This window comes from Mobula birostris, chromosome 4 (assembly GCF_030028105.1).
Source record: "Mobula birostris isolate sMobBir1 chromosome 4, sMobBir1.hap1, whole genome shotgun sequence".
Classification (NCBI taxonomy): Eukaryota; Metazoa; Chordata; class Chondrichthyes; order Myliobatiformes; family Myliobatidae; genus Mobula; species Mobula birostris.
The window spans coordinates 208938364-208964506 of NC_092373.1; the positions used below are offsets into that span (position 1 = coordinate 208938364).

The following is a 26143-nucleotide window of genomic DNA, read 5'->3' on the forward strand; positions in this document are numbered from 1 at the left end:
TGAAGACAGAATATAATATAAATGGCAAGACTCTTGGCAGTGTGGAGGATCTGAGAGATCTTATGGTCCATGTCGATATGACACTCAAAGCTGCTGCACAGGTTGATAGTGTTGTTAAGAAGGCGTATGGTGTGTTGGCATTCATCAACTGTGGGATTGAGTTCAAGAGCTCTGAGGTAATGTTGTGACTATATTGGACCTTGGTCAGACCCCACTTGGAGTACAGTGTTCAGTTCTGGTCACAGGAAGGATGTGGATACTATAGAGAGTGTAGAGGAGATTTACAAGGATGTTGCCTGGATTGGGGAGCATGCCTTATGAGAATAGGTTGAGTGAACTTTGCCTTTTCTCCTTGGAGCGATGGAGGATGAGAGGTGACCTGATAGAGGTGTATAAGATGATGAGAGGCATTGATTGTGTGGATAGTCAGAGGCTTTTTCCCAGGGCTGAAATGGCTGCCACAAGAAGACACAGGTTTAAGGTGCTTGGAAATGGGTACTGAGGGGATGTCAGGGGTCAACTTTTCACACAGAGAGTGGGGGTGCGTGAAATGCACTGCCAGCAGCATTGGGGGAAGCAGATACAATAGGGTCTTTTACAAGCCTCCTAGGTAGGTACATGGAGCTTAGAAAAATAGACGGCTATGCGCTAGGGAAACTCTAAGCAGGCTGTAGAGTAAGTTACATGTCAGCAGAACATTGTGGGCCGAAGGGCCTGTAATGTACTGTAAATTTCTATGTTCTATGTTTCTCATGGCAGGTTGTTCCTTCAGTTTCCCTGTTTTATTGCTGTCCATTTTTCTCTAACTTCCTCAATCCTGAGAGAAAGCTGCAGCTTCTGGAGAGACATGATCGGTAACAATATATCTGTGAGAATAGAGTTAGGCTGAGAAACCAATTACGAAGCCAAATGAAAAAAATCTGCATTAATTCCCAGAGTTTAGAATGTTGTGTCATTCCTTTTCTCTTGAACTGTGCAAATGTTATTGTGACGATTGTCTTTCACCCTCAGCTCGGAATTGTATCCGGTTGCAAGTACTGGAACTGGATCATGTGACTGAAATAAACCAGGAGGTAGCAGCAGAAGTTTGTCGAGAGGGTCTAAAAGGATTAGAGATGCTGGTACTGACATCAACCCCGGTCACACCGAAAGCTTTGTTACATTTTAACAGTAAGTATATTTGTTCTTGGATGCAATTACTACATTTTACGTAAGCAGACTATTCATAAGGTCATAAGATATAGGACAGATGTAGGCCATTCGGCCCATCGAGTCTGCTCTGCCATTCAGATATGGGTTGATGCAATTCTTCCAGTCATCCCCACTCCCCTGCCTTCTCCTCATACCCTTTGATGCCCTGGCTAATCAAGAACGTATTTTTCTCTGCCTTAAACGCACGCAATGACTTGGCCTCCACAGCTGCTCGTGGCAACAAATTTCACAGATTTACCACCTTCCGTCTAAAGTAATTTCTCCGCATCTCTGTTCTAAAAGGACATCCTTCAATCCTGAAGTCGTGCCCTCTTGTCCTAGAATCCCCTACCATGGGAAATAACTTTGCCATATCTAATCTGTTCAGGCCTTTTAACATTCGGAAAGTTTCTATGAGATCCCCCCTCATTCTCCTGAACCCCAGGGAATACAGCCCAAGAGCTGCCAGACATCCCTCATACGGTAACCCTTTCATTCCTAGAATCATTCTTGTGAATCTTCTCTGAACCATCTCCAATGTCAGTATATCCTTTCTAAAATAAGGAGCCCAAAACTGCACACAATACTGCAAGTGTGGTCTCACAAGCGCCTTATAGAGCCTCAACATCACATTCCTGCTCTTATGCTCTATACCTCTGGAAATGTACACCAACATTGCATTCGCCTTCTTCACAACCGACTCAACCTGGAGGTTAACCTTAGGGTATCCTGCACAAGGACTCTCAAGTCACTTTGCATTTCTGCATTTTGAAATCTTTCCCCATCTAAATAATGGTATGTTCGTTTATTTTTTCCACCAAAGTGCATGACCATACACTTTCCAACATTGTATTTCATTTGCCACTTCTTTGCCCATTCCCCTAAACTGTCTAACTGTCTCTGCAGGCTCTCTGTTTCCTCAACACTACCCACTCCTCCACCTATCTTTTGTATCATCGTCAAATTTAGCCACAAATCCATTAATCCCACAATCCAAATGATTAACATACATCTTAAAAAGCAGCGGTCCCAACACTGACCCCTGTGGAACTCCACTGGTAACCGGCAGCCAGCCAGAATAGGATCCCTTTATTCCCACTCTCTGTTTTCTGCTGATCAGCCAATGCTCCAACCTCGCTAGTAACTTCCCTTAAATTCCATGGGCTCTTATCTTGCTAAGCAGCCTCATGTGCGGCACCTTGTCAAAGGCTCTCTGAAAATCCAAGTACACGACATCTCCACTACAACTCCTTTGTCTACCCTGCTTGTAATTTCCTCAAAAAATTGTAGTAGTTTATTCAGGCTGGATTTTCCTTTCAGGAAACCATGCTGTCTTTGGCCTATCTTGTCATGTGCCTCCATGTTCTCTGTAATCTCATCCCTAACAGTCGATTCCAACAACTTCCTAACCACTGATGTCAGGCTAACAGATCTATAGTTTCCTTTCTGCTGCCTCCCACCCTTCTTAAATAGCGGAGTAACATTTGCAATTTTCCAGTCATCTGGTACAATGCCAGAATCTCAATTCTGAAAGATCATTGTTAATGCCTCCGCAAACTCTCCAGCTACTTCCTTCAGAATCCAAGGGTGCGTTCCATCAGATCCAGCAGATTTATCCACTCTCAGATGATTAAGTTTCCTGAGCACCTTCTAAGTCGTAATTTTCACTGCACATATTTCACTTCCACTTTATTCATAGTAAGGTTATTATTGTCACATGTCCCTGCCTGGATTAGTGAGCATTTCTTATGAGGATATGTTGAGCAAGCTGGGGCTTTTGATGGCTTTTCAGAGTTTTCAAAGTTTTCAGATAATATGAAGATAGGTGGAAGGGCAGGTAGTTTTGAGGAAGTAGAGAGGCTACAGAAGGACTTAGACGGAATAAGAGAATGGGCAAAGAAATGGCAGATGGAATACGGTGTCAGGATATGGTCATGTACTTTGGTAATAAAGGAAATAAAAGTATTGACTATTTTCCAAATGAAGAGAAAATACAAAATACTGAGGTGTAAAGGGACTTGGAGGCTTTCTGCAGGATTCCCTAAAGGTCATTTTGTAGGTTAAGTCAACAGTCAGGAAGATAAATGTGATGTTGGCTTCATTTCAAGAGGACTAGAATATAAAAGCAACATGTAATGTTGAGACTTTAAAAAGCATGGTGAGGCCCATTATTGGTGTATTGTGAGCAGTTTTAGGCTTATTATCTTCGAAAGGATATGCTGAAACTGGAGAGAATTCAGAGGAGGTTCACGAAAATGATTCCAAGAATGAATGCCTTGTCATATGAAGAGTGCTTGATGGCTCTGGGCCTATATTCACTAGAACTCAGAAGAATGAGGGGTGATCTGATTGAAACCTATCAAAGTGTGAAAGGCCTTGATAGAGGGTGGATGTGGCAAGAATGTTTCCAATGGCGGGAGAGTCTAAGACCAGAGGACACAGCCTCAGAATAGAGGGGTGATGTTTTAGAATGGAGATGTGAAAGAATTTCTTTAGCTAGGTGGTGAATCTGTGGAACTCATTGCCACAGTGGCTGGGGAGGCCAAGTATTTATGTATGTTTAAGGCAGAGGTTGCTAGATTGTTAATTGGTCAGAGCATGAAGGCAGGAGATAGGGACTGAGAAAAAACGGATGAACATTGATGAAACTTGAGATGTGAGAGAATAGGACCAATCAAGTGTGACAGTGGAAAAGTGTGTATGGAACCAGAGGAATAGCAGAGGTACTTAATGAATATTTTGCTTCAGTATTCATTACGGAAAAGGATCTTGGCAATTGTAGGGATGACTTACAGCAGATTGAAAAGCTTGAGCATGTAGACATTAAGAAAGAGGCTATGCTGGAGTTTTTGGAAAGCATCAAGTTGGATAAGTTGCCGGGACTGGATGAGATGTACCCCAGGCTACTGTGGGAAGCAAGGGAGGAGATTGCTGAGCTTCTGGCAATGATCTTTGCATCATCAGTGGGGACAGGAGAGGTTCTGGAGTATTGGAGGGTTGCAGATGTTGTTCCCTTATTCAAGAAAGGGAGTAGAGATAGCCCAGGAAATTATAGACCAGTGAGTCTTACTTCAGTGGTTGGTAAGTTGATGAAAAAGATCCTGAGAGGCAGGATTTATGAACATTTGGAGAGGCAAAATACTGAGGGGACCTTGCTTTGTAGATCCAGAATTGGCTTCCTCACAGTAGGCAAAGGGGGGTTGTAGACAGGTCATGGAGGTCGGTGACCAGTGGTGTGTCTCGGGGATCTGTTCTGGGACCCCTTCTCTTCGTGATTTTTATAAATAACCTGGATGAGGAAGTGGAGGGATGGGTTAGTAAATTTGCTGATGACACCAAGGATGGGGGTGTCGTGAATAGTCTGGAGGGCTGTCAGAGGTTACAGAGGGACATTGATAGGATGCAAAATTGGGCTGAGAAGTGGCAGATGGAGTTAACCCAGATAAGTGTGAGGTGGTTCATTTTGGTAGGTCAAATTTGAAGACAGAATATAATATAAATGGTAAGACTCTTGGCAATGTGGAGGATCTGAGAGATCTTGGGGTCCGTGTCGATAGGACACTCAAAGCTGCTGCACAGGTTGACAGTGTTGTTAAGAAGGCCTATGCTGTGTGGGCATTAATCAACTGTGGGATTGAGTTTAAGAACCAAGAGGTAATGTTGCAGCTATATAGAACCCTGGTCAGACCCCACTTGGAGTACTGTGCTCAGTTCTGGTCACCTCACTACAGGAAGGATGTAGAAATCATAGAAAGGGTGCAGAGGAGATTTACAAGGATGTTGCCTGGATTGGGGAGCATGCCTTATGAGAATCGGTTGAGTGAACTCAGCCTTTTCTCCTTGGAGTGGCAGAAGATGAGAGGTGATCTGATAGAGGTGTATAAGATGATGAGAGGCATTGATCGTGTGGATAGTCAGAGGCTTTTTCCCAGGCCTGAAATGGCTAACATGAGAGGGCACAGTTTTAAGGTACTTGGAAGTAGATACAGACAGGATGTGAGGAGTAAGTTTTTTACGCCAAGAGTGGTGAGTGTGTGGAATGGGCTGCCGGCGACGGCGGTGGAGGTGGATACGATAGGGTCATTTAAGAGACTCCTGGATAGGTACATGGAGCTCAGAAAAATAGAGGGCTATGAGTATCCCTTGGTAATAAGATCCTAAAGGGATTGGACAGGCTAGATGCAGGAAGATTGTTCCCGATGTTGGGGAAGTCCAGAATGAGGGGCCACAGTTTGAGGATAGAGGGGAAGCCTTTTAGGACCGAGATTAGGAAAAACTTCTTCACACAGAGAGTGGTGAATCTGTGGAATTCTCTGCCACAGGAAACAGTTGAGGCCAGTTCATTGGCTATATTTAAGAGGGAGTTAGATATGGCCCTTGTGGCTACGGGGGTCAGGGGGTATGGAGGGAAGGCTGGGGCGGAGTTCTGAGTTGGATGATCAGCCATGATCATAATAAATGGCGGTGCAGGCCCGAAGGGCCGAATGGCCTACTCCTGCACCTATTTTCTATGTATGCTTCTATGTAATTTCTAAAGTAAGCTCATGTTCGGCACAGCATTGTGCTGTAGGTTTTCTATGTTTCTATGAAATGGTGGAGCAAACGATATGGGCCAAATGGCATAATTCTGCTCCTATATGTTATGTTCTTTTGGTCTTGTGGTCTTTTCTCCTTGTTGTGAAGGAGAATGAGAGGTGACTTGATTGAGATGTACAGGTGATTCGAGGCATATGTGGAGAATCTTTCCCAGGGTGGAAATGGCTAATGTGAAGGTGCATAACTCTAAGGTGTTGGGTGGAAAGATTAGGGGTGATGTCAGAGGTTAGTTTTATACCGAGACTGAGGTGTGCGTGAAACATGCTCGTGGGTGCTGGTAGTGGTCAAGACATTAGGATATTTACATCACAGATAAATTAGGGACTCTTAGATAGGTACCTGCATGTTTCTTTCAATGTTTCTTCAGGAAGGGTCTCGGCCTGAAACATCGAGTGTTTGTTCATTATCATTGATGCTGCCTGACCTACTGAGTCCCTCCTGCATTTTGTGTGTTTTGCTTTGGATTTCCAGCATCTGCAGATTCTCTCATGTGTATGATAGGTTCTTGATTGGATATGGCATCAAAGGTTACTGGGAGAAGACCGGGAAATAGGGTTGAGGAGGAGAAAAAAAAGTATCAGCCATGATTGAATGGCTGAATAGACTCAATGGGCCAAATGGCCTAATTCTGCTCCTGTGTCTTATGGTGTTATGATTTTCATCCCACTGCACCACAAGGATCTCTATCCGAATGCACCACTACGCTCTCAATCCCACTGTGCCACCAGAATTTCCATCGCAGTGCTTCACCAGGCTCTCCTTCCCACAGTTCCACTGGCCCAGCATCCCCATGAACCCACAGGATCAGAATTCCACTGCATCACCTGCAGCAGTATCTCCATCCCAGTGCTCCACCAGGCCTCCATCCCACCTCTCCATCCCTACTCCACCAGGGCCTCCATCTCTCCACTCCACCAGGGTCTCCATCCCACTACTCCACCAGAGCCTCCATCTCTGCACTGCACCAGGGTTCCATCCCATCACTGCACCAGGGCTCCATCCCACCACTGCACCAGGGCCTCCATCCCTACTCCACCAGGGATCCATCCCACCACTCCACCAGGGCCTCCGTCCCATTGCTGTAGGACACTTGTATGATAAAGATCAACTCTTGACCTTACCTGCTCCAACCTGTGCACATTTGATTGTTTAATTATAATGGGCCCTATTTATTTTACTCTTTCTTTTCTTTACTCACTCTTTGGTTAAGTTAATGTTCAGAAATATACTTCTTTAATATTGTCTGCAGTGTGCGATATATGTTATTTTATGCCAACAGGCTGTTGCAGGGCAGTAAATCACACAGCAGTCACACAAACAGGGGTAAAATACACTGTCTTAAATACACCCAATGACTTGGCCTCCACAGTCACTCGTGGCATCAGATTCCACAGATTTACTGCCCTCTGACTAAAGTAATTTCTCCACATTTCAGTTCTAAAAGGACGTCCTTCAATCCCGAAGTCGTGCCCTCTTGTCCCCGGATCCCTTACCATGGGAAATAACTTTGCCATATCTGATCTGTTCAGGCCTTTTAACATTCGGAATGTTTCTATGAGATCGCCCCTCATTCTCTTGAACTCCAGGGAATACAGCCCAAGAGCTGCCAGACGTTCCTCATACGGTAACCCTCTCATTCCTGAAATCATTCTCGTGAATCTTCTCTGAACCCTCTCCAATGTCAGTATATCCTTTCTAAAATAAGGAGACCAAAACTGCACACAGTACTCCAAGTGTGGTCTCACGAGTGCCTTGTAGAGCTTCAACATCACATCCCTGCTCTTATATTCTATACCTCTAGAAATGAATGCCAACATTGCACTCGCCTTCTTCACAACCGACTCAACCTGGAGGTTAACCTTCAGGGTATCCTGCACAAGGACTCCCAAGTCCCTTTCTATCTCTGCATTTTGACTTCTCTCCCCATCTAAATAATAGTCTGCCCATTTATTTCTTCCACCAAAGTGCATGACCATACACTTTCCAACATTGTATTTCATTTGCCACTTCTTTGCCCATTCCCCTAAACCACCTAAGTCAGGGGTCTCCAACCTTTTTTGCACCGCGGACCAGTTTAATATTGACAATATTCTTGTGGACCGGCCGACGTGGAGTTGGAGGGGGTGGGTGCTAATCACGACCGGAATATAGGTGAAACTGTAAGTCACTTATAAGTGGCTAATAATACACTCAATTTCGTTTCTAAAAGGGTTTATCTAATTTAATACTAAACACAGAGTGCATATTTTCCTCCCATGAATATAGTGATAAGTCAATTATAAGTCACTTATAAGTCAATAGCATCATAACATTTTAAGTAACATTTGGATACTAAACACACAGTGCATATTTTCCCCGTATGAACATATAAAATCATTGCAACACACCAATATCGCTGAATCAGTGGGAGCCCTGGGCTTGTTTTCCTGCAACAACACGGTCCTATCGAGGGGTGATGGGAGACAGCGATACTCGAAGGGGGTTAATTATGTCCAGTCTATTCCGCAATTTAGTTTTCGTTGCATCCATTGCAGAAAACCCCGCTTCACAGAGATATGATGTTGGAAATGGAAGCAACGTTTTCAGTGCTTTCGTGGCTATCTCAGGATATTCAGCCTTGACTTTGATCCGGAATGACGGCAGAGATGTTACGTCAAACATACTTTTCAGCCCGCCGTCATTTGCAAGCTCGAGGAGTTGATCTTCTTCCCGTGCTGACATGGATGATTCACCGTGGACATTCACAAATGGGTCGCGGACCTACTCCTTTGCATGTCTTGGGTCATTTGCGGTTGGGAAGTAACACTCGAATTCTGTCGACAGTGAAGTTAGGTGTTCGCGCACCAGCTCTGAGAAGGACGGTGCAGCCTCAGTCTCTCCCAAACTCCCAGCTAATGTTGGGAACATGTCAAATATGCCCCTGTCTACTCGCCATCCCCACAATTCCAGTTTGGCTTTGAAAGCAGACACTTTATCTGCCAACTTGAAGACAGTTGTCATTCTCCCCTGAAGTGACAAATTGAGTTCATTAAGCAGGTTGAAGATGTCACACAGATAAGCGAGTTTTGCTATCCACTCCTCGTCACTGAAGTGTGCTGCCACTGGTGACTTTTTTCCTGAAAGAAATCTCTGTAGCTGCTCTCTTAACTCAAAAACCCTGGCCAGGGCTCTCCCCCTTGATAGCCACCTGACTTCAGTGTGTAAGAGAAGGCGTTTGTGCTCTGCATCCATTTCCTCGCAAAGCTGCTTAAACAAACGTGAGTTAAGGGCTTTTGCTTTGATGTGAGTGATAAACTCAACAACGTCACTCAATATGCTGTTAAGATCAGGTGACAATTTTCAGCTAGCCAGCATTTCCCTGTGTGTGACACAGTGTGCAGACTGACATTCAGGAGCAACCTCTGACTCGGGTAGTGAAACCAGACAGCCGTCCAGTCATAGCTGCAGCCCGTCTGTGCATATTCCAACACAGAATGACCAGTCCAGTTTACCTGACATGTAGTCATTCAAAGACTTGAATAGTTCTGCCCCAGTTGTGTTAGTTGGCAGCGGCAGTGCACACAACATATCCTCATGCACATCGTCTTGAAATATATATCGCAGATTAACCAGCAGCATTGCCTTGTTGTCGACATCGGTAGACTCGTCGACATGGATAATATACCATGGTGACTTGTTCAGCTGTTCCAACAGCTGTGCTTCGATGTCCTCCGCTATGTCATCGATTCTCCTTGAAACTGTGGTAGCTGAAAGAGAATCCTGTGCCAACTTGTTAGCTGCAGCTTCTGCCAACAGTTCACGGCACATCGTTGGCAGCAGGCAGAATCAATTCTTCACCAACAGTGAAAGGCTCCTTAGCCTTAGCAATACGGCTAGCCACTAAGTACGACGCTCTCAGAGCAGCAGCATTTGTGGAGGTGGTGGCTCTCCGCACTTGCTTCTGTCCCGCTTGCTCACGTTTTTTCTGCTCAAAAAACTCAACGGGTTTGTCTTTAAGTGCAGGGTGCTTGGACAAGGTTCTGAAGCAGTTTTGAGGGCTTCATTGCCTCATTAGACAGCTTGTCTCCACATATCACACGCGGGGGGCTTGGAGTGTACGAGTCACCAGTCGCAATAAAGCCATATTTTATGTACGACTCGTCGTATTTTCTGTTGAAGGAAGCTTTCTTTTTTTTTGCAGTCTCGGCCTCAGCTGTCTCTGTGTTCCCATCATCGTTAGGCCTTTTATGTCCCCTACCATCTCTTCCAAAGAGACTCTCAAGCGATGTTTGTTTTTTACTCATACCGACTGATGACCCCACGTGGGTAATGACCTCACATGCGTAATGGCCTCGCGTGCGCTCAAGCTCAACAGTGGGCATGACAGGGAATGAGGAAAGGTGCAGTTGACCCATATTGCTTCATATCGCCAAATCACATCGTTTCCTCATGGCCCGGTAGTACATGCTTTGTGGCCTGGTACCGGTCTGCGGCCCGGTGGTTGGGGAGCACTGATCTAATTCTCTCTGCAGGCTCTCTGTTTCCTCAACACCACCTGCTCCTCCACCTATCTTTGTATCATTGGCACATTTAGTCACAAATCCCTTCAAACCATGGTGCAAATCGTTGCCATACATTGTAAAAAGTAACAGTCCCAACACTGGCCCCTGTGGAACTCCACTGGTAACAGGCAGCCAGCTAGAACAGGATCCCTTTATTCCCACTTTCTGTTTTCTGCCGACCAGCCAATACTCCGCTCATGTTAGTAACTTCCCTGTAATTCCATGGGCTCTTACTAAGCAGCCTCATTTGTGGCACTTTGTCAAAGCCTTTCTGAAAATCCAAGTACACCAGGTCTACTACAGCTCCTTTGTCTACCCTGCTTGTAATTTCCTCAAAGAATTGCAGTAGGTTAGTCAGGCAGGGTTTTCCTTTCAGGAAACCATGCTGGCTTTGGCCTATCTTGTCATGTGCCTCCAGGTTCTCCATAATCTCATCCCTGACAATCGATTCCAACAACTTCCCAACCACTGATGTCAGGCTAATAGGTCTATAGTTCCCTTTCTGCTGCCTCCCACCCTTCTTAAATAGCGGAGTGACATTTGCAATTTTCCATTCATCCGGTACAATGCCAGAATCTGTCGATTCTTGAAAGATCATCCTGAATGCCTCCACAATCTCTCCAGCTACTTGCTTCAGAACCCGAGGGTGCATTTCATCAGGTCCAGGAGATTTATCCACCCTCAGACCATTAAGCTTCCTGAGCACCTTCTCAGTCGTAATTTTCACTGTACAAACTTCACTTCCCTGTCACTCTTGAATGTCCAGTATACTGCAGATGTCTTCCACTGTGAAGACTGATGCAAAATATGCATTCAGTTCCTCTGCCATCTCTGCATTTTTCATAACAATATCTCCAGTGTCATTTAGTATTGGTCCTATATCTACCCTCGACTCTCTTTTACCCTTCATCTACTTAAAAAAGCTTTTAGTATCTTATTTGATATTAGTCACCAGCTTCCTTTCATAATTCATCTTTTCCTTCCGAATGACCTTCTTAGTTTCCTTCTGCAAGTTTTAAAAGCTTCCCAATCCTCTATCTTCCCACTAGCTCTGGCTTCCTTGTATGCCCTCTTTTTTGCTTTTACTTTGGCTCTGACTTCACTTGTCAGCCACGTTAGAGTCCTTCTTCCTTTCAACAGTTCCTTCCTGTTTAGAATATATCTGTCTTGCACTTCCCTCATTTTTCGCAGAAACTCCAGCCATTGCTACTCTGCTGTCCATCCTGCTAGTGTCCCTTTACAGTCAACTTCAGCTAGTTCCCCTAACATAGAAAACCTACAGCACAATACAGGCTCTTTGGCCCACAAAGTTGTGCCGAACTTGTCTTTATCTTAGAAATTACTAGGGTTACCCATAGCCCTCTATTTTTCTAAGCTCCAGGTACCTATCCAGGAGTCTCTTAAAAGACCCTATAGTATCTGCCTCCACCACCATTGCCAGCAGCCCATTCCACACACTCACCACTCTCTGAGTAAAAAACTTACCCCTGACATCTCCTCTGTACCTACTCCCCAGCACCTTAAACCTGTGTCCTCTTGTGGCAGCTATTTCAGCCCTGGGAAAAAGCCTCTGACTATCCACACAATCAATGCCTCTCATCATCTTATACACCTCTATCAGGTCACCTCTCATCCTCCGTCGCTCCGAGGAAAAAAGGCCAAGTTCACTCAACCTATTCTCATCAGACATTCTCCCCAATCCAGGCAACATCCTTATAAATCTCCTCTGCACCCTTTCTACGGCTTCCACATCCTTCCTGTAGTGAGGCGACCAGAACTGAGCACAGTACTCCAAGTGGGGTCTGACCAGGGTCCTGTATAACTGCAACACTACCTCTCGGCTCCTAAATTCAATTCCATGATTGATGAAGGCCAATACACCGTATGCCTTCTTAACCACAGAGTCAACCTGCGCAGCTGATTTGAGCGTCCTATGGACTCAGACCCCAAGATCCCTCTGATTCCCTACACTGCCAAGAGTCTTACCATTAAAATGTGTGGCCACTGGGAGATCCTGCTTTCTCTGGCAGACAGAGTGTGAGAAAGCAGGATCTCCCACTGGCCACACATTTTAATTCCACATCCTATTCCCATTCTGATATGTCTATCCACGGCCTCCTCTACTGTCAAGATGAAGCCACACTCAGGTTGGAGGAACAACACCTTATATTCCGTCTGGGTAGCCTTCAACCTGATGGCATGAACATTGACTTCTCTAACTTCCGCTAATGCCCCAACTCCCCCTCGTACCCCATCCGTTATTTATGTATTTATTATTATTAATATATTTTTCTTTCTCTCCTTTTTCTCCCTCTGTCCCTCTCACTCTACTCCTTGCCCATCCTCTGGGCTTCCCTCTCCCCCTTTCTTTCTCCCTAGGCCTGCTGTCCCATGATCCTCTCATATCCCTTTTGCCAATCACCTGTCCAGCTCTTAGCTCCATCCCTCCCCCTCCCGTCTTCTCCTACCATTTCAGATCTCCCCCTCCCCCTCACACTTTCAAACCTCTTACTATCTCTCCTTTCAGTTAGTCCTGGCGAAGGGTCTCGGCCCGAAACGTCGACTGTATCTCTTCCTATAGATGCTGCCTGGCCTGCTGCATTCACACTATATCTACTGATCTTTCTTCATCAATGTGTTTAGTCACATCCTCAAAAAATTCAATCAGGCTCATAAGGCACGACCTGCCTTTCACAAAGCCATGCTGACTATTCCTAATCATATTATACCTCTCCAAATTTTCATAAATCCTGCCTTTCAGGATCTTCTCCATCTGCTCATGCCATTGTAATTTCCTTTATTCCACTGAAATACCGACACATTAGATTGTATTTTCCCTCTCAAATTTCAAAGTGAACTCGATCATATTGTGATCACAGTTCCCTAAGTGTTCCTTAACCTTAAACTCTCTTATCACCTCTGGATCATTGCACAACACCCAATCTAGCACAGCCGATCCCGTAGTGGGCTCAACAACAAGCTGTTAGCATGTGTTTGTTTCTCACCATTGGGGTATCGGAAACTCAATGGAATAGGTTTAAGATGGGAATTGGAAGGTTTGAAAGGTATCTGTAAAAGTAAAATTTTCACACAAAATATAGTTGGTATATGGAATGAGCTGCTAAAGGAGACAGTGGAAGCAGTTATGAGGCATCTGAACAGGTACTTGAATGAGCAAGACATGGGGTTTATGGAATTAACGGCAGCAGGTAAGTGTGGACTTCAACCCAGACAGTGTGAGGTGGTTCATTTTGATAGGTCCAATTTGAAGACAGAATATAATATAAATGGTAAGACTCTTGTCGGTGCGGAGGATCAGAGAGATCTTGGTGTCCGTGTCGATATGACACTCAAAGCTGCTGCGCAGCTTGACAGTGTTGCTAAGAAGGCGTATGGTGTGTTGTCACTTATCAACCGTGGGACTGAGTTTAAGAGCCGTGAGGTAATGTTACAGCTATATAAGACCTTGGTCAGACCCCACTTGGAGTACTGTGTCAGTTCTGGTCACCACTACAGGAAGGATGTGGATACTATAGAGAGAGTGCAGAGGAGAATTACAAGGATGTTGGCTGGATTGGAGAGCATATCTTATGAGAATAGAAACATAGAAAACCTACAGCACAATACAGGCCCTTCGGCCCACAAAGCTGTGCCAAATATGTCCTTGCCTGAGAAATTACCTAGGCTTACCCATAGTCCTCTATTTTTCTGAGCTCAAGTACCTGTACAGGAGTTTCTTAAAAGACCCTATGGTATCCGCCTCCACCACCGTCGCCGGCAGCCCATTCCATGCACTCACCACTCTCTGTGTAAAAAAAATAATCCTGACATCTCATCTGTACCTACTTCCAAGCACCTTAAAACTGTGCCCTCTCATGCCAGCCATTTCAGCCCTGGGAAAAAGCCACTGTCTATCCACACGATCAATGCCTGTCATCATCTTGTACACCTCTATCAGGTCACCTCTTATCCTCCATCGCTCCAAGGAAAACAGGCTGAGTTCACTCAACCTATTTTCACAAGACATGCTCCCTAATCCAGGCAACATCCTTGTAAATCTCCTCTGCACCCTTTCTATGGTTTCCACATCCTTCCTATAGTGAGGCGACTAGAACTGAGCACAGTACTCCAAGTGGGGTCTGACCAGGGTCCTATATAGCTGCAACATTACCTCTCAGCTTTTAAACTCCATCCCACGATTGATGAAGGCCAATGCACCATATGCTTTCTTGACCACAGAGTCAATCTGCACACCAGCTTTGAGTGTCCTATGGACTCAGACCCCAAGATCCCTCCGATCCTCCACACCTCCAAGAGTCTCACCATTAATACTATATTCTGCCATCATATTTGACTTACCGAAATGAATCAGCTCACACTTATCTGGGTTGAATTCCATCTGCCACTTCTCAGCCCAGTTTTGCATCCTATCAATGTCCCACTGTAACCTCTGACAGCCCTCCACATGATCCACAATACCCCCAACCTTTGTGTCATCAGCAAAGTTACTAACCCATCCTTCCACTTCTTCTTCCAGGTCATTTATAAAAATCACGAAGAGCAGGGGTCCCAGAACAGATCCCTGAGACACACCACTGGTCACTGTCCTCAATGCAGAATACAACCCGTCTACAACCACTCTTTGCCTTCTGTGGGCAAACCAGTTCTGGATCCACAAAGCAATGTCCCCTTGGATCCCATGTCTCCTTACTTTCTCAATAAGTCTTGCATGGGGTAACTTATCAAATGCCTTGCTGAAATCCATATACACTACATCTACTGCTCTACCTTCATCAATGTGTTTAGTCACATCCTCAAAAAATTCAATCAGGCTTGTAAGACACGACCTGCCTTTGACAAAGCCATGCTGACTATTCCTAATCATATTATGCCTCTCGAAATGTTCATAAATCCTGCCTCTCAGGATCTTCTCCATCAACCTACCAACCACTGAAGTAAGACTCACTGGTCTATAATTTCTTGGGCTATCTCTACTCCCTTTCCTGAATAATGGAACAACATCCGCAACCCTCCAATCCTCCAGAACCTCTCCCGTCCCCATTGATGATGCAAAGATCGTCACCAGAGGCTCAGCAATCTCCTCCCTCACCTCCCACAGTAGTCTAGGGTACATCTCATCTGGTCCCGTCGACTTATCCAACTTGATGCTTTCTAAAAGCTCCAGCACATCCTCGTCCTTAATATCTACATGCTCAAGCTTTTCAGTCCGCTGTAAGTCATCCCTACAATCGCCAAGGTCCTTTTCTCTAGTGAATACTGAAGCAAAGTATTCAGTAAGTACCTCTGCTATCTCTCTTCCTGTTCCATACACACTCTTCCACTGTCACACTTCATTGGTCCTATTCGCTGACATCTTATCCTCTTGCTCTTCAGATACTAGTAGAATGCCTTGGGGTTTTCCTTAATCCTGTCCGCCAAGGCCTTCTCATGGCCCCTTCTGGCTCTCTTAATTTCATTCTTAAGCTCCTTCCTGCTAGCCTTAAAATCTTCTAGATCTCTATCATTACCTAGTTTTTTGAATCTTTCGTAAGCTCTTTTTTCCTTCTTGACTAGAGTTACAACAGACTTTGTACACCGTGGTTTCTGTACCCTACCATCTTTTCCCTGTCTCATTGGAACGTACCTATGCAGAACTCCACGCAAATTCTCCACGCTATTTCTTCCGTACGTTTCCCTGAGAACATCTGTTCCCAATTTATGCCTCCAAGTTCCTGCCTGATCGCCTCATATTTCCCCTTACTCCAATTAAACGCTTTTCGAACTTGTCTGTTCCTATCCCTCTCCAATGCTATGGTAAAGGAGACAGAATTGTGATCACTACCTCAAAAATGCACTCCCACTGAGAGACCTGACATCTGACCAGGTTCATTTCCCAATACCAGATCAAGTACAGCCTCTCCTCTTGTAGGCTTATCTACATATTGTATCAAGAAACCTTCCTGAACACACCCAACAAACTCCACCCCATCTAAACCCCTTGCTCTGGGGAGATGCCAATCGATATTTGGGAAATTAAAATCTCCCACCATGACAACCCTGTTATTATTACATATTTCCAGAATCTGTCTCCCTGTCTACTCCTTGATATCCCTGTTACTATTGGGTGCGTTCCTAACTTCCACCCACAGAGACTCCGTTGACAATCCTTCCATTTCTTCCTCATTTTCTGCAGCCATGACACTATCTCTGATCAACAGTGCCTCGCCCCCACCTCTTTCGCTTCCCTCCCTGTCCTTTTTGAAACATCTAAATCCTGGCACTGGAAGTAACCATTCCTGCCCCTGAGCCATCCAAGTCTCTGTAATGGCCACAACATCATATCTCCAAGTACTGATCCACGCTCTAAGCTCATCTGCATTGTTCACAACACTCCTTCCTTTAAAATAGATGCATCTCAAACCATTGGTCTGAGTGCGTCCCTTCTCTATCACCTGCCTATCCTCCCTCACACACTGTCTCCAAGCTTTCTCTGTTTGCGAACCAACTGCCTCTTCCCAGTCTCTTCAATTTGGTTCCCACCTTCCTGCAATCCTAGATTAAACTGCCTCCAATAGCCCTAGGGACCGAGTCCATAGGACACTCAAAGCAGCTGCGCAGGTCGACTCTGTGGTTAAGAAGGCGTACAGTGTATTGGACTTGAACTTAGGAGCCGAGAGGTAATGTTGCAGCTATATAGAACCCTGGTCAGACCCCACTTGGAGTACTGTGCTCAGTTCTGGTCACCTCACTACAGGAAGGATGTAGAAATCATAGAAAGGGTGCAGAGGAGATTTACAAGGATGTGGCCTGGATTGGGGAGCATGCCTTATGAGAATCGGTTGAGTGAACTCAGCCTTTTCTCCTTGGAGTGGCAGAAGATGAGAGGTGATCTGATAGAGGTGTATAAGATGATGAGAGGCATTGATCGTGTGGATAGTCAGAGGCTTTTTCCCAGGGCTGAAATGGTTGTCGCAAGAGGACACAGGTTTAAGGTGCTGGGGAGTAGGTACAGAGGAGTGTCAGGGGTAAGTTTTTTACTCAGAGAGCGGTGAGTGCGTGGAATGGGCTGCCGGCAACAGTAGTGGAGACAAATACGATAGGGTCTTTTAAGAGACTTTTAGATAGGTACATGGGGCTTAATAAAATAGAGGGCTATAGGTAAGTCTAGTAATTTCTAAGGTAGGGACATGTTCGGCACAACTCTGTGGGCCAAAGGGCTTGTATTGTGCTGTAGGTTTTCTATGTTCTATGTTCTAAACAAACCTCCCCGTCAAGATATTGGTCCCCCTGGGATTCAAGTGCAACCCGCCTTTTTTGTACAGGTCACTGCTGCCCCAGAAGTGATCCCAGTGATCCAGAAATCTGAATCCTTGCCCCTGCTTCAATCCTTCAGCCACACATTTATCCTCCACCTCACTCTATTCCTGTACTCACTGTCACATGGCACAGGCAGCAATCCCGAGATGACTACCTTTGTGGTCCTGCTTTTCAGCTTCCTTCCTAACTCCCTGTAGTCTGTTTTCAGGACCTCCTCCCTTTTCCTGCCTATGTCATTGGTTGAGTGTACTTGGCTTTTTCTGCTCGGAGCGAGGGGGGATGAGAGATGACCTGATAGAGGTGTATAAGATGATGAGAGCGTTGATCGTGTGGATAGTCAGAGGCTTTTCCCCAGGGCTGAAATGGCTAACACGAGGGGGCGTAGTTTTAAGGTGCTTGGACATAGGTACTGAGTGGATGTCAGGGGTAAGTTTTCACACAGAGTGTGGTGGGGGTGTGGAATGCACTGCCGGTGGCAGTGATGGAAGCAGATACAATAGTGTCTTTTAAGAGCCTCTCAGATAGGTACATGGAGCTTAGCAAAATAGAGGGCTACATCCTAGGGAAATTCTAGGCAGTCTCTCGAGTCGTTTACATGGTCGGTGATGGGCTGAAAAGCCTGTAATGTGCTGTAAATTTCTATGTTCTCCGTTTTAGATGGGATTTGTATTGTAGACATTATGGTTAGTACCGGTACAGTACACTGCTTCCATGGTGAGCAACTGTATGGCCCTTTGGATTAAAATCTTGTCTCATCATAATCATTCTTCATTTTCTTTACAAGGTGTCTGTCGCAGTTTGAAATCTATTGTGGTGCACATTGGGATAACTGATTACTTTGAGGAGCCAGGCAGCCCAGAAGCTCGGAGATTGTTTGAAGAAATGGTTGGCAAACTTCAGGTATGGTCTTTGTCCTTCAGTTAGTGAGAATCGGAAATCCAGTCAATCCAACCCGAAGTCTGGATTTGTTAATATTTCTTGACAACTGGTTTGATACTGTCAAGGAACCGAAGAATGATTGAAGCAGCTGTTGAGTCTCTGCTGACTCCTCATACTCCCTGCAGGAATATCTGTGCAGTGCATTTTCTCAGGTACCTAATATAAGTTATGTTATGTTATTCTAAATGTCAGGAAAAATTTATCAGCACATCCCCTGTCAATTACCCTACGGTATAAATGATACAGGCAATGTGCTGAAAAATCTTAATAAGAGCAGTTTCTATCTATCTATCACATTTAAGCCCCTCATCATCTGTTCACCTTCCATCAAATATGTTCTCAATTTTTTTTGCACTGGAAAGGTTAATCCCAGTTTCTCAAATCATTTTTGGACCAGTTTTGGAAACACCTTCTGTACCTCTCTGGGATATTTCGCATCATTGTAAAACGTGGTGACCAAATATTTATTCAACAATCTAGGTGCCACTGGTTGTAAAGGTTAGCAGACAGTTCAACAGTAGAATGCTTTTCACCTCAGAGCAATTTAGATGTTGTGGTTGGTTAACAGAAAAGTGACAAATGATATAGGAGCAGTATTAATACACACAAAATGCACTTTATGTGTGTTGCTTGGATTTCCGGCACCTGCAGATTTTTGTGTGTAGGAGCAGAATTAGGCCACTGAACCCATCAAGTCTGCTCAGCCATTTCATCATGTTTGATCCATTTTACCTTTCAGCCCCAATCTCCTGCCTTCTCCCCGTATCACTTCATAGAACATAAAACATAGAAAGTTACAGCAAAATACAGGCCCTTCAGCCCTACTGTAGAAGCTGTTTTCCTAGTGCGTGGCCCTCTATTTTTCTAAGCTCCATGTACCTATCTGAGAGGCTCTTAAAAGAACCTATTGTATTAGTCATGTCCTAACTAATCAAGAATCTATCAACCTCTGTCTTAAATATGCTCAATGGTTTGGTCTCCATATCCACTGTGGCAACGAGTTTCACAGAGTCACCATTCTCTGGCTAAAGAAATTCCTCCCTATTTGTGTTCTAAATGGACATCCTTCTATTCTGAGACTGTGTCCTCTGGTCTCAGACTCTCCCACCACAGGACACATCCTCTCTACATCCACTCTGTCAAAAACTTTCAACATTCGATGGACTTCAATGAGGATTCCCCTCATTCTTCCAACATTCGATGGAGTTCAATGAGGACTCCCCTCATTCTTCCAATATTTGATGGAGTTCAATGAGGGCTCCCCTCATACTTCTGAATTCCAGTGAGTTCAAAGTGGAGTTATTATCAGATTGTCATCATTAACAGCCCTGAGATTTATTTCGGTTCCAGCCCGAAACGTTGACTCATCTTTTCCACGGATGCTGCCCGACCTGCTGAGTTCCTCCAGTGTGTTGTGAGTGTTGCTGAGATTTATTGTCTTGCAGGTAATCAAAGTAAGTACAGAAAATTCAATAGAATCATGAAGGACCACATGCAACAGAGTGGACAACAACTAATGTGAAAAAAACAGAACACTCTATGCAAATACATAAAGAAAAAAACATAATTAATGAAGATAATAAAACCAAAAGACTTTAGACATAGGAGCAGAATTAGGCCATTCAGCCCATTGAGTCTGTTCTACCATTTCATCATGGCTGATCCATTTCCTCCTCAACCCCATTCTCTTGCCTTCCCCGTAAACTTTAACACCCCGACTAATCAAGAGCCTATCAATCTCTGCTTTAAATATACTCAATGACTGGGCCTACACAGCAGCCCATGGCAATGAAATCCACAGATTCACTACCCTCTGGCTACAGAAAGATTCGTCAGTTAAGATTTCCCCTTACGGAAACTATGCTGACTTTGAGTTATTTTATCGTTAGTCTCCAAGTAACCCGAAACCTCATCCTTAATAATAGACTCCAACACTTTCCCAACCACTGAGGTTAGGTTATCTGGCCTATAATTTCCTTTCGTTTGCTTTCTTCCCTTTTTAAAGAGTGGAGTGACATTAGCAATCTTCCATTACTCTGGGACCTTGCCAGAATCAAGTGATTCTTGAAAGATCATGACCAATGCATCTGTTATCTCTTCAGCAAACCCTCTCAGGACTCTGAGATGTAGTCCATCTGGTCCAGGTGACTTATCCACCTTTGAGTTTGAGTTTGCCTGGCAGCTTTTCCTTTGTAATAGCAATGGCACTCACTCCTGCTCTCTGACACTCACGGACCTCTGGCACACTGCTAGTGTCTTCCACAGTGAAGACAGATGCAAAGTATTAAGTCCATCTGCCATTTTCTTGTCCCCATTACTACCTCATCAGCATCATATTCCAGTGGTTCAATATCAGCTCTCATAGAGTGAAGATTAACAGTTAGAGGGAACATTGCCCACAAGGAACAAGGATCCTTATCTATAGCTAGCAAGACACGCAAAATGCCCGTGGAACACAGTAGGCCAGGCAGCACCTATAGGAAGAAGTACAGTCGACGTTTTGGGCCGAGACTCTTCGTCAGGACTGACTGCTGCATTCCACCAGCATTTTGTGTGTGTTGCTTGAATTTCCAGCATCTGCAGATTTCCTCGTGTTTGCGTTATCTACAGCTATCCTGAAAGTTAAGGAGTTGTGGTCACTGTTCCCTAACGGTTCACCCACTGAAAGGTCAGTCCCCCGGCCAGGCTGATTACCCAACACCAGGTTCAGTACAGCCCCTCCTCTCATTGAACCATAAACATATTGATTTAAGAAACCTTCCTGAATACACTTGCACAAGGAAGTAAACACGAGGAATTCTGCAGATGCTGGAAATTCAGGCAACACACATCAAAGTTGCTGGTGAATGCAGCAGGCCAGGCAGCATCTCTAGGAAGAGGTACAGTCGACGTTTCGGGCCGAGACCCTTCGTGAGGACTAACTGAAGGAAGAGTTAGTAAGAGATTTGACAATGGGAGGGGGAGGGGGAGATCCAAAATGATAGGAGAAGACAGGAGGGGGAGGGATGGAGCCAAGAGCTGGACAGGTGATTGGTAAAAGGGATATGAGAGGATCATGGGACAGGAGGCCCAGGGACGGGGGGAAAACCTAGAGGATGGGCAAGGGGTATAGTCAGAGGGACAGAGGGAGAAAAAGGAGAGAGACAGAAAGAATGTGTGTATATAAATAAATAATGGATGGGGTATGAGGGGGAAGTGGGGCATTAGCGGAAGTTAGAGAAGTCAACGTTCATGCCATCAGGTTCATGCTACCCGGACGGAATATAAGGTGTTGTTCCCCCAACCTGAGTGTGGCTTCATCTTTACAATAGAGGAGGCCATAGATAGGCATATCAAAATGGGAATGGGACGTGGAATTAAAATGTGTGGGCACTGGGAGATTTTGCTTTCTCTGGCGGACAGAGCGTAGGTGTTCAGCAAAACAATCTCCCAGTCTGCGTCGGGTCTCGCCAATATATAGAAGGCCACATTGGGAGCACCACACAAGAAGTTCCCAGTTTATAATTAGGGAAGTTGAAATCCCCATGACAACAACCCTATTATTTTTACACATTTCCTTAATCTTGTTACATACCTGTTCTTCAGTGTCCTGGTGGCTGTTGGGGTGTCTGTAGTACAATCCCATCAGTGTGATTGCACTCTTCCTATTCCTCAGTTCCATCCTAAGGACTCAGTATCAGACGCCTCCATTACGTCTCCTCTGAGTGCAGTGGTGATATTAGTACTGATTAGTAGTGCAAGCCCCCCCCAACTTTTACCTCCTCTTCTATCTTCTCTAAAACTTTGAAAACCTAATATATTTATCAACCATTCCTGTCCCTCAATCACCCAAATTTCAGTAAAGGCTGCAATATCATAGTTGCATGCACTGATCTTTGCTCTAAGTTCATTACCTTAACCCATTAAACTCCTAGCATTAAAATATACACACTTCAAACTATCTGACCCATCATATATGTTATTTCAATTATTTCTTTCAAAACCTTCCCTGAATCTAACTCCTGGTCCAATCCTTCCCTTACTGACCTGAGGCTTCAGTTCCCAGCTGCCTGCAAAACTAGTTTAAACTCTGCCGAGTAGCATCGGCAACCTTTCGGCCAGGATATCGGTTCCTCCTCCAGTTCAGGTGAACCCATCCCTTCTTGCCCATTCTGCTAATCTGTCTAAATCCTTCTGTAGCCTCTCTGTTTCCTCAACACAACCTGCCCCTCCATCTTCATATCATCCGCAAACTTGGCCACAAAGCCATCAATTCCTTCCTTCAAATCAATGACATACAACGTAAAAAAAAAAGTGGTCCCAACACAGACCCCTGTGGAATACCAGTAATCACCAGCAGCCAACATGAAAAGGCTCCCCTTATTCCCACTCTTTGCCTCCTGAAGGTCAGCCAATGCTTTATCCATGCTATTGTCTTTCCTGTAATATCATGGGCTCTTAACTTGTTAAGCACCCTCTTGTATGGCACCTTATCAAAGGCCTTCTGAGAATCCAAGTACACAACATCCTCCTTTGTCTATCCTGCTTGTTATTTCTTCAAAGAATTCCAACAGATTTGTCAGGCAAGATTTTCCCTTGAGGAGACCATGCTGACTACGGTCTTGGATGTCCAGAGAGGTGATGAATTTAGTCAAGAAGAAAACAGAAAAGTAGATAAAGCTTTAGAAGTCAGGATCAAACAAAGCACACGAGGAGTATAAAGAAGCCAGAAAAGAACTAAAAAAGGGAATTAGGGAAGCCAGGAGGGGCCATGAAAAGTCCTTGGCGAGTAGGATTGAGATGAATCCCAAGGCATTCAAAACATACGTCAAAAGTAAAAGGGTAGCTAGGTAGAGGATGGGACCACTCAGTGATAGAATAAAAGGATAGCTGGGTAGAGGGTTGAACCATCAGTGATAAAGGCAGGGACATTTGCTTGGATGCAGAGAACGTGGGTGAGGTACTTATTGAGTACTTTGTTTCATTACTTACCAAGGAAAAAGATATGGAGGACGAGGAGATCAGTACTGAGTATATACATACATTAAGGAGTTTAGAGATCAATGAGGAGGAGCTGTTGGGCCTCCTAAGGAATATTAAGGTGGATAAAGGCTGATTTATACTTGTGTGTACTAGCTTCTTGTGTGTTGGTGTGTCTGTGTCACTCTGCAATTCACCGCCAAAACGCTGGTTGGCGGTGGGGTTTCTACGCCACTGTGTTGAATTTCTTTGTGTTGAAACTCACTATGAAGAAGCTCATACTTCAAACAAGGGCGACTGAAACTGAAGGGGGGTGAATTTTCTGTGCTTGTCCGGCCACTGAGAGACATGGATGAGGAAATGCGTTTCATATATTTTCGGATGTCGGCAGGTAGATTTGACGATTTGGTTCATCGTCTCCAACCGTTTATTTCTCATCAGTGTACGCACAGTATACTCAGAGACTGGCAATCACCATTCCAGTTTAAGCTTCAGGTGGAAGTCAACAGGCTGTAGCAGCTAGCTACAAACTGGCGTTAAGCAGAGGTTCCTCCACAATTTCGGAGGTTTGTAAAGCTTTATGGAAAGCATTGCAGCCAGAGTTCCTTCCCTGCCCTTCAGTCGCCTAATGGCAAGCTATTGCAGCGTAGGAGGAAATGCGATGCTACCAAACTGACCAATCCCATGATCCTCTCCCTTCTCCAGCCTCGTATCCCTTTTGCCAATCAACTGTCCAGCTCTTGGCTCCATCCCTCCCCCTCCTGTCTTCTCCTATCAGTTCGGATCTCCCCCTCTCCCTCCCACTTTCAAATCTCTCACTAACTCTTCTTTCAGTTAGTCCTGACGAAGGGTCTCGGCCCGAAACGTCGACTGTACCTCTTCCTAGAGATGCTGCCTGACCTGCTGCGTTCACCAGCATTTTGTGTATGTCACAAAAATAATTCTGGGACTGAGAAGCTTGTCATATGAGGAGTGTTTGATGGCTGTGGGCCTCTGCTCATTGGATGTTTTCTATGGTGGATGAATGAAGACCAGAGAACACAGCCTCAGAATAGAGGGATGTCCATTTAGAACGGAGATGAGGAGGAACTGCTTTAGTCAGAGAGTGGTGAGTCTGTGGAATTCATTGCCACAGGCGGCTGTGGAGGCCAAGTCATTGGGAATATTGAAGGCAGAGGTCGATAAGTTCTTGATTATGGCAAGACGGGATATGGGGAGAACGCAGGAAGTTGGGACTGAGAGGGAAAGTGGATCAGCCATGATGAAATGACCCAGCTCAGCTCTTATATCATGTTCTTATGGACTGCAAAAGGGCCTGTTCTGTGCTATAGAATGCCATGACTATGTGTTCTTGCATTATTAGCCATAATTTCCAGACTAAAATGTTATTTCTCGAAGGTAGTTATGATCAGATACTATCTTTTGATTTTTGTCCTTTTGCTGATGCTTTGCTTTGACATATCATATTTTTTAATTCATTAGGCTCTGAAGAAACGGCCTGGATTCTCAAAAATTCTTCACATCAAAGCAGAAAGTGTTTGTTAAAGTTGACAACAGAAACTGCAATTCTACAAAATATCGTGTGCTGAAGACATTTTTGCAGAAAAGTGGCTTTTCTGTAATGATTTAAAACAAATACCCGATCGAAAAGCAAAACGAACTGATTTTTAATCCAAGACCATTCCCATTTGTATGCACCCATATCTGAACCATCAAGAGATGTCGGTCTGGTATACAATCAACCATTTATTATCACAACAATGAAGCCAGCTACCTACAGAGAGATAGAGGCATAGAGCACTACCACATAGAAACAGACCCTTCAACACTTAAACAACAACTCTTCAGTTCATCCCAAACATTAAATTAACTCACTCAGTGTTGGAACCAGGATGCAAGACAGTTTTAAACAGAATTACTCCCAAGTTAAACAGATACAACACAAAGCCACTGATGTTTCTGTATGTGTCACTCTGGAATGAAGCCACATGATCCCAAATGAAAACAGAATGACTACGAAGGCTTGACGTGTACAGTATGTTAAATGAAACGAAGCATTGACTACAAGGCCAGAGAGATGGGAAAGTAATGCCTGCTAGCGAATCACAGCGGAGTGAGATTGGGCTGCAACTCTTCCCATTGTCGGGAATGCCAGATGAACCTGGATAAGGGAGAGGAAGCCATATGCATGCTCTTGATAAAACACTAAGTTTCTATAGATGATTGATCTATATACCACTCCCACAATATGCTCAAGTTTATATCCATCCCCAAATGTCACTTACATATCACTTTTAAATTAGGATCTTTAGTATCCTGTGAATGCTCTGTGAATAAGGCCAATAATTATGAAACCATTTACACTGAGCTGGTTTCACCCCTGTCTGCTTATATTTCTCACTGCCTATGAAACAGGATAAAGTTGATCAACTATCTTGGTTTCTTTCACAGGAGGTTTTTATATAGTTATGTGACATGGAACCAGGACACGTGACCCACTGGTCCACGCTGACCATGCCTGCACTCCAGACACAATTTACAACAGCCCCCCAATTAACCTGTCACCTTGCACATCTTTGGTTACAGGAGAAAATGGAAGA

General features: G+C 44.6%; 1 protein-coding gene across 1 annotated transcript in view; it reads left to right on the forward strand.

The window, feature by feature from the left end:
• The window catches only part of fbxo41 (F-box protein 41), a 225460-nt gene extending 200336 nt beyond the window's left edge, over positions 1–25124 (forward strand). The window contains exons 10-12 of the mRNA XM_072254830.1: positions 1012–1170; positions 18430–18545; positions 25026–25124. Of these exons, the coding sequence (XP_072110931.1) occupies positions 1012–1170; positions 18430–18545; positions 25026–25088 (338 nt within the window). The 3' untranslated portion in view covers positions 25089–25124. The remainder of the gene's footprint in view (positions 1–1011; positions 1171–18429; positions 18546–25025) is intronic.
• The last annotated feature ends 1019 nt before the right edge of the window (positions 25125–26143 follow it).